We start from the raw sequence: 9,015 nt of genomic DNA on the forward strand, positions 1-9,015 counted from the left end.
GTGTGTGTGTGTGTGTGTGTGTGTGTGCGTGCGTGCGTGCGTGCGTGCGCGCGCGCGCGCGCAGGGCAACGCCTCCCCCTCCTTAGCCCCAGAACCCCACTGCTCACCTTTCCCTTCGCTTAGACCTGCATCTCGGCCCCCGCCTCCTGCTGATTGCCCCCCGTGACCGCATCTCTCTTCTCGTCTCGCCTCCTATCGCCCTATTCCATCCCCTTTTCCCTCTCTCTACCCATCCTCCCATTTTTCAGTACTCTTCCCCTGACCCCGTCTCCTCTGCCTCCATCCCTCCTTTCGTCGCTTTCTCCCCTTCCCATTCCTCCTCCATTGCCTCCACCCTCGTCCCCCAAACCTCGCTTGCTCCCCCATCCCTAACTCTTGCCCACATAGCCCTATCTTCCTCCCGTCACTGCCTTTGCTGCTAGGAGGGTCTGCAGCCCAGTTTTGGGGGGCCGAGTTGAGGGTGGGTGCCCGTGAGTGAGCAGGTAGGGACACATTGGCCACCTGGGCTGCTCGTAGGCTTGCCTCCCCGACCCCAGGCCCCTCGTGGGAAGTGTGGGGCAAACCACTTCCCAGGGGAGGAAGCTCAGGGGCTCTTGGGGGCCTGAGTCTCGACTGAGCAGAGCTGTATCCTTAGGGACGCATGCCCCTGGTTACCCAGAACCTTTTCCTGGCACAGCCTGTGGTCTGGGGCATGTTGCCTTTAAGGCTTCCTTCATCCTCTCTGTGTTTTCTCCAGACACTCCTCACTTGTCTCGCAGGATTTTTCCTGGCTGTGTGGCTCAGCTTTGGCCCTGAGCAGTCCTGTCAGGCCCCCTTTTCCAGATGGCATGTATCGGACCACCTGCTAGAAATTGCTATAAGGGATTTGTAGGGTGTGCATCCCTACCTGGCCTCCGAGGGATAAGGCCCATTTGACCAATTTCATCTCCAGACCATATCGGTTTGGTTTTCCTGTTTGGGTTTTGCTGGAAGCATCACAAATGCTTGCCACTTCGCAAGAGGGGACTTAAAGGGATGTCATGTGTGTCATCTGAGGTAGGGCCCATTTGGGGTAGCCTTCGTAGTCCCCCTGGGCATACCCCAAAGGCCTGGGCTCCTCTTCTGGGGCAGCATGATAGGAACTGGGTTCTCTGACCAAGCTGACCCAGCGATCTTTTTGGTTGGGCCAGTCTGGAAGTTTCTGCAGAACTGGGAGCTGTCACTCAAAATGACCTTGGTTGGTGGCAGCATGTGAGTTGGTTGCTTCTCCAGTTGCTGACAGGCAGGACCTGCGGCAGCAGGACAGCCTGGCGTTGGTCACCAGGGCATCGATTACAGCCGCTGCAACTTTGCTTGGCACACTGGGGCAGGAGAGAAAAGATGCAGTTAAGATGAAGGTGTCATCCAAAGGCACCTAGGGGTCTTGGATACCTCTATGTTCCTGTGCTTTATCTTGTGCTAAGGCATCTTTCCAGGGTCTCATAAGGGTGAAGCCAGAATCTTTTCCGTGGTTATAACAGCAAGGTGGGCGTGCTGTTCTGGGCATTTAGAGTGCAGATGCCAAACTTTGGTGACTGTGTGCATGTGTGTGCACGCCTTCATGTGTGCATGCGGGTATCCTTCCAGATTAAAAATTTAAAATAGCCTCTGGAAAACTTAGTGTGGTGATGGGGACATTGGAGGCATGATGGGAACCAGGTTGTAGGATGGGATGGAAGTCGGAAGGATTGAGAAGGAAGACTAGGCTAACCTCTGAGGTGTCCTGAGGGCCTGAAATGGCCTTTTTGCCTTCAGTTCTAGTCCCTGTGATACCTTGACCTCAAGTAATTTTTGATAGGAAGAGGAAAGAGATGGTTATTAACAAAGCACTGTTGCAGACACTCCGTACGCCATCACATTTAATCTTCACAACAGCCTTGCAGGGTAGGGATTTGCAGGTTGGGGAAACTGAGGCTCAGAGAGGTTAGGTGACCAGCCCAGGGGCACATAGGCAGGAAGGGGAAGAACCAGGGTTGGAACCAGACTTTTCAGTCCCATGACTCTGAGGCTGGCTTTCTTAGCATCCCATTGCTCCCTGGGAGCCCTCCTCTTTGGCCCTGTCCGAAGTCCTGGTGACAGGGAGCTGTGGGGAGCCTCCCTCCTCCGGGAAAACCCTGAATGACTTCCCCTCAGAGCCCTCCTTCCCTCAGGGAAGGCCCAGTGGTAGTGGAGAGGACCCTGTTGGGGTTCTGAACCGATCACTTTCAGCTGTGGGTTCTCTGACACGTTTCTGAACTGCTCCAGGCCTCAGTTTTGTCATCTGCCACTGTGGAAGAGGGGGGAAGGGTGGGGAAGAGAACAAACAGGTATATAGTTAACCCCCCAATCCCCTCAGATTCTCTGGGTGATGGCTAGCTCTGGGCATTGAGCAGCCATCTGCTGAGGCAGGTGGAGTCATGATGACTTCTCCCGAGTTTTGTGGGATCTAAGGGCACCCCATCCTTGCCCTTCCTACCTCCTCAGAAGGGCCAGGGTCTGGCCTGGCTGTTAATGGCCTTGCTCCCTAGGAGGTCCAGGGTGCGTGGGGCTCAGCTAGAGGCTGTGTAGGCTCTCCTCATGGCCTCCTTGGCGTTCCTGGACCAGGGGCTGAGTGATGGTCTGCCTGGCAGGGGCTGCCAGTGGCCGTGGTCTTCCCAGCCAGTGCTGGTGCGTCTTCTGACCTCCTGACCAAGCTTTTGCTCATCTTGTTTGCTGCTGCTAAGAAGCAGGGAGGGGCAGCAGGGGGCCCAGGCTTTGCTCCTGCTCACTCACTGGTTCAGCTGGCATCCCGTGAGCACCACTGTGAGTGTCAGGCACTGTGCTGAGTGCTGGGACTCCAGGCGAGCCAGGACAACAGAGAAGTAACAGGTGATGGCGGTGCAGCGTGGCAGCTCAGGACAGAGGTCTGTACAGTGCTCAGAGTGTGCACGAAGACCCGCAGCGCTCCTGGGATTAATCCCCGGTTTAGCACTCACCAGCGGTGTGCTCTTGACCTCGCTAGACCTCTCTGAGCTTCGGCCTCCTGGTCTGTAAAATGGGAGTGAAGATATATCTCGTGAGGTAGCCCTTACAATTAAACGAAACACTCTGTGGAAGGAGGTGCACATGCTTGCAGGTGGTGTGTGGCTGGGAACTGGGAGCTGTTAGTTTTGCGATCCTGTTATTAACTGGCTTTGTTGCCCTCCTCTGTTTACGCGTTTATCTTTCTGTTCGTGGCCCAGAGCTCCTTTGGGGCAGGGGCTGGGTCATAGTCTTCTGTTGTCTACATGTCCTCTCGCTGACCCTCTGTGGAGCAGCCTGCCTTGGCTGGCCTTCCCAGATGGGGTCAGCTGGCTGAGGTGCTGGTTCTAGAGGCTGTTTCTGATTGCTCTGGCCCGGGGAGAGTCCTTGGGAACTGTGAGCTGAGAAATGCTCGGAGCCTTCGTCTGTCCCAGGTGAGGCGATTTAGGAGGCCTTCAGACTTGACCACAGACAGGGCTGTTTGCCAGACCTGGCCCTCAGCAGGAACCGCAGCTGTGCTGCCATGTGGCAAACGCGGCTCACACTCGTGTGAGCTCACAGACATGTATGAGGAGTGGCCTGGGGTGCAGGGAGCCCAGGGGATGTGCCCAGAGAATGCAGGATTCTAGCCCAGGGCTGTCTCCTTCCAAAGTCAGGACCTGCCGCAGAGAAGCCTGGGTGTGGCCTGGCCCTCTGGCACGGTCCAGCTGCCACAGCTGTCTTGAATCTTCGGCACACTGTGGATGATTCTGCCCGACCCTTTTCTTCTTGGCTGAATGTCCTAGGCCACGGCCCTCCTCCCTGGTGCAGGCTGGGCTGGCAGGGGTGAGGGCTTCCTCTCAGGGCCCTAAGCCCCTGGGGCAGTGCTGTGGAGCCCCAGGGAGCCTCAGATGTCTTCAGGGCCTTGCTGGCTCCTGGGGACCAGGGTCTTCCTTGGTCATCTGGACCTGGGGGACCTTCCTGGGGCTTCCACACTCTGCTTGATGGATGCGAGGTCAGGTGTCCATTTCCTCTCTGATTCCTCCTCAGTGGCCTGGGGTTAGTGGAGCAGAGCAATTCCCGGGTCAGGTACCTCCTGAGGGAGGGGAGGGCACCCCTCACTAAGGACCTGCAGTACATAGCCAGGCCCTGGGCTATGCCACGTCACACCGCGAGGGGTGGTGGTGTCACCTGAATTTCAGAAGTGAGGAAAGTCAGGCCCAGAGGGCTTCAGTGATGCACCTCAGCCCACAGTGAGTTCAGGGGGCCAGATGGGAGCCCATATCTGGTCTGTGTGATGCCAAAGCCCTCACACTTCCCCCACCACACCGCCCATCTCCTCCACTCCATCCGGCTTTCACTGCCCACCTTCTAGGTGGTAACCGGAAGCTGCCAGACCCTGTGCTCTTCCTTCCCCTCCCTGCCCGGTCTCCCCTGCCCAGCCTGGGTCTGTGTTCAGAGCTTCTCTGTCCCATACAGTAGGCATTAGCCTCCTGTGGCTGCTTAAATTTAAATTATTAAATTTAAATAACAAATGCAATTTCTTAGTCACCTATCAGGTGCTGAGCAGGCACATGTGGCTGGTACCTGTGTCCTGGACAGAGCAGAGTGGAACCTTCCTGTCATTGCGGGAAGTTGTGTTGAACTGGACTCCAGGGCATGCCCTGAGTGCTCATGGGACGCCTCACTGTTGGCTCTACCAGCCATCAGCCATCTCCAGAGAGCTGGGACTGACACCAAGACTGTAATTCTACAGAAACTGAGTCCTGGGGAGCCCCTCCAACACCCCTTTCCTGGTAGCCTTGCTCACCTGGCCAGCCAGGGTGGTTGGGTTTCCTGGCAGTCCTTATCAGCCCAGCAGTGGGAGGACAGGCCCTGCCTGCTGTCCCTGCCCACATTCCTCCAGCTGGTCCTGCCTGATGGAGGCCTGGAGTGATCTTCCTGAGTCACAGCTTTGGCCCAGGCAGGCTGACCCACATGCTCCGGCCCACCCACCCCTCTGGGCCCTGCCCAGCACCCAGCCCACTGCTGCCCTGTGTGAGCTCTGGACACACAGCATCGCCTTCTGCTCAAGCCATTCCCTCTACCTGAATTTAAGAGGCAGGTCCCCTGGGAGCCTTTCCTGACCCATCACCTCCCGAAGGGGTGGTCCTTCCTCAGTGCCTGCCTCCAGCCCCGTTTGTGGCACTCAGCACTCACGTGGGCTCATTCTCGTGTTGGCTCATCCTCTTGGCAGGGCATACAGCAGATGTTCTCTGAGACTGCTGCGCTCCCGGTCAGCACTGGGTGCTGGAGAGATGGGAACAGGCCACAGGCCTGTCTTTGACAACATCCGGCTGGCAGGGAGGCCAGCGGTGTGCAACCAGAGATGGAACTGGCCAGCTGAGAGGGCCAGGACAGGCTTCCCCGGGAGGAGATGCTGAGCTGACCCTCGCCTGAGGGTGGGTCAGTGGGCTGTTCCAGTGGGGTCTGTGTGGCTGGAAGGGGGTCAGGAGTGGCAGGGACGGAGAGAGAAAGAGAATGCAGGCAGAGTTGACAAGAGGAAATACGTTGAAGCTTCACGGAGGGCATGTCTGATTGGAGGTGTTGTGTGGATTGTGGGTGGGTGTCATATTTCCGTGCTGGACCTCCATCCCTGGGGCACAGCCATATCTAAATCACTAGTTCCATGTCCAGGCTCCAGAGCCCGACACGCAGTAGGTGCTCAGGAGACTGTGTGGAGTACGTGAACAAATGCTGAGTGAGTCCCATGTGTGGCTGATGCGTGGGGCCTCTCCCCACACTTGGTGCTCGAGGGGGTGTCAGGGCATCCTTTCCTCCTTTATAGCTACCAGGACGGAGTCCCCGAGATGTGACAGCCCAGATGGCCAGGCCAGAGAGGGTGGAGGCCCCCAGGCAGCTCTCAGCATGTGCTGTATTCACTACTCACCCCACACACCTTCATTGGCCGTAGTTGGTCAAGGGCGCCCTGTCAGGGGCATACGAAGACTGTATCTGTGGAGCCAGGGCTGGTGTTCTCTGGTAGAGCTGTACCAAAACCAAGCCTGTTGCCGTCACGTCGATTCTGACTCATAGCGACCCTACAGGACAGAGAAGAACTGCCCCATAGGGTTTCCAAGGAGCGGCTGGTGGATTCGAACTGCCGACCTTTTCGTTAGCAGCCATGCTCTTAACCACTGCGCCACCAGGGCTCCGATAGAGCTGTACTGTTGTTAAAATACTGCCCTGCTTCTGTTCCTAGGAACTCTTGCCCCAAAGCCCCCACCACCAGTGCTGTGGGCCCATGTGCAGCCAGTGAAGAGTCAGCAGCTGGCCTGGCACGTGGTCTCTAGGGCCGGTGCTGGGGCCAGGTCCCGGTGATGAGACGTTTTTAGTGTCCTCCCTGTCCATGTGTAATACTTGATGACCTTGATGTGAGGCACCTAGTGTCCACTCCCTGCCATGCCCAGCAGTCTTGCTGATGGTCCTGGCCAGTGTGTAAGTGCCAGGCAGGCTGGGACTGCAGTTGACACCCGCCCCCTGTGCCTAGCACGGTGCTGAGTTCCACAAATGCAGCCGAGGTGCTGCCGCCCTCTCAGTCCCACTCCCTCCGTCTCTCCTGCAGGGCAGCATGAGCACCAGCCACCCTGAGCCAGAGGCCCAGGCACCCCGGAGCCCCTGCCCACAGCCACTGTCCCGGAACTCTTTCAGCCTGCTGGGCGAAGGCCACGGGCAGAGACCAGAGCTCTGCAAGAGCGCCAGCAGCACTGTGTGGCAGGCCCAGCTGGGTGAGGCCAGCACCGTCCCCCAGACCCCAGAGGAAGAGGGGTACCAGGCAGACAGCGTGGAGCAGGTGCAGGCCTCCAGCCCGCAGCCACAGCCCAGAGTAGTGGGCCATTGGCGGAACAGCACCGTGGGCAACGTGTCTGCTGTGGGCGGTGGTGACCTGTGTCACGTGCGGTCTCCCAGCACCGTTGCCGTGCAGAGGAGCCACTCAGACCTGATCTGCAGCACCCAGACTCGGGGGCACAGTGGAGTTTGGAAGGCCAGCCTTAGCTGCTCAGCCCTCGGTGGCTCACCCATCCAGAGGACTCCGCTGCTGCCTGCCAGCATTTCTGGCCAGCATGGTCAGCCCCCTGCAGGCCTGGAAAAGGACCTGGCTCCTGAGGACGGGGCAGCCTCCAGAACTGTGGGGACCTCAGACTCAGCCTGGACCCTGGGGGAGAGTCAGGTGTGGGTGCCGCCGCTAGATCTGGGCGACACAACTGCCCACAGCAGCAGCCCTGAGGCCAGGTGCAAAGCCATGGGACAGCTGGCCCCCACCTCCTGCCATGCTCTGCCTCCAGCAGCTCTCCCCTGTGGCACAAGGGAGGTGGGGGCCGGTGGCTGCTGCCACGCCCTGCAGGCCACAAGGATCCTGGCATTTCCCAAGCTCGTGGCATCAGTGAGTGAGTCTGGCCTGCAGGCTCAACACGGGGTGAAGTTCCATTGCAGGCTGCCTGGGGGGTTACCTGGGTACTCCCATTGCTGTGCCCACCCTTGGGGTCCTAGCGGGTTAGCCACGGAGGCTGGCACCAGGACCAAAGATGTGTGGACCATGACCTCAGCCAGTGACTTGGTGTCCTCTCCAACAGCCCAGGATGCTGCTGTGCAGGCAGCCCCTGCAGCAGCCTGCAAGGCTGTGGCCACCAGCCCCACTCTGGAAGTCCCTGTGGCCTTGCACGTGTACCCAGGGGTGACTCTCGGGCCCAGCCTGGAGGAGGCTCCATCCCCAGTGCAGGACGTGCAGTGGGATGCGGAGGGCATGACATGGGAGGTGTACGGGGCCGCGGTGGACCCTGAGGTGCTGGGCATGGCCATCCAGAAGCACCTGGAAATGCAGTTTGAGCAGCTGCATCGGGCACCCGCCAGCGAGGACAGCCTGTCTGTGGAGAGCCGCCGGGGGCCACTGCAAGCTGTCATGCAGTCCCTGCGGCACCCCAGCTGCTGCGGCTGCTCCAGCGCAGCCCCCGAGTGAGGCCCTGCGGGCTGGGAGCTGGCCTGGGCCCACGGGCTCTGTGCTTGGGCCCCGTGCTCCCTGCGCCCACTGGCCGCCGTGGGCACATTGCACTGGACATGACTACCTGCAGGCTGCAGATAACAGGCGGGGCTTCCCGGTCCACACAGTGGGGCTGTGTTTAAGGGCTTGCTTCCTGAGAGTCCCCTCCACACATCCCGGGCTCTGGACTTTGGGACGGGGCTTCAGCACTATGCATAAGAGGCCCCTGATTTTTCTGTAAAAATACCCAATTTCTGTTGAGTCTGCCCTCAGAACTCTTCACTGTGTTCCCTGGGACTCCTGGTGACCTTGTTTTAAAGCATTGCTGGGATATGACGTGGACTGCCCAGGTCACTCCTTGTGATGTGCAGGCCTTCTGTGCTACACACTGGGCTGGTCACCTTACCGTGCTGGCTCTTAATGTCCCAGCCCCATTTACAGATGGAGCCACAGGCATTCAGCGAGGCTGTGAGCGTGTGCCCCTGCTTGTGTGCAGTAAAGCTGAGAGGCCGAGCCAGGCTTGGCTAGAACTGGGCATCTCCCTGCAGTGCACCACCCGCTCCGCGCAGTTCTGCACAAGGAGGCCTTAGTGAGCCTGTCTTCTGGGCTGGGTTCTGTGGGTTCAGAGGGGAACAGGACAGGCTGCCCAGCCCCTCACAGAGGCCACAGTCTGTTGAGAAATGCATGTCTATAATGCTCAGGGCACTGGGCACTATAGAAGGGCCCCCTAGGCTGCGTGGGGTGCTTCTGTATCAGCCCACCTTGAAGGTCATTGTGTCAGGCTGGCCTCAGGAAGGGGAGAACAGGCTGCCAACTGCCCCCAAATATGCACCATCATCGCCTCATTCCTTTACGTGTAAGAATGTAGTCCCAGCCCCAGTGCGGTTCTTAAAAGGAAGGAGGGCAAGAATGTTGGGGAAAGGGAAGGAACCTAGATGGGGGCCTTGTGTTGGGGGCACGGGCTGGTGAGAAATGGGTCAGAGCTGTGCGGCTTTGAGAGTTGGGGGGGCCTGTGAGCCTCT

General features: G+C 58.8%; 1 protein-coding gene across 1 annotated transcript; it reads left to right on the plus strand.

The window, feature by feature from the left end:
• The first annotated feature begins 6,565 nt into the window (after positions 1-6,565).
• Positions 6,566-7,972, plus strand: GPRIN2 (G protein regulated inducer of neurite outgrowth 2). Its single transcript, XM_004386084.1, has one exon. The coding sequence runs from the start codon at positions 6,587-6,589 to the stop codon at positions 7,970-7,972; it is 1,386 nt and encodes a 461-aa protein (XP_004386141.1). The 5' UTR covers positions 6,566-6,586.
• Positions 7,973-9,015: the final 1,043 nt, after the last annotated feature.

Source organism: Trichechus manatus, unplaced genomic scaffold, assembly GCF_000243295.1.
Source record: "Trichechus manatus latirostris isolate Lorelei unplaced genomic scaffold, TriManLat1.0 scaffold00155, whole genome shotgun sequence".
Lineage (NCBI taxonomy): Eukaryota > Metazoa > Chordata > Mammalia > Sirenia > Trichechidae > Trichechus > Trichechus manatus.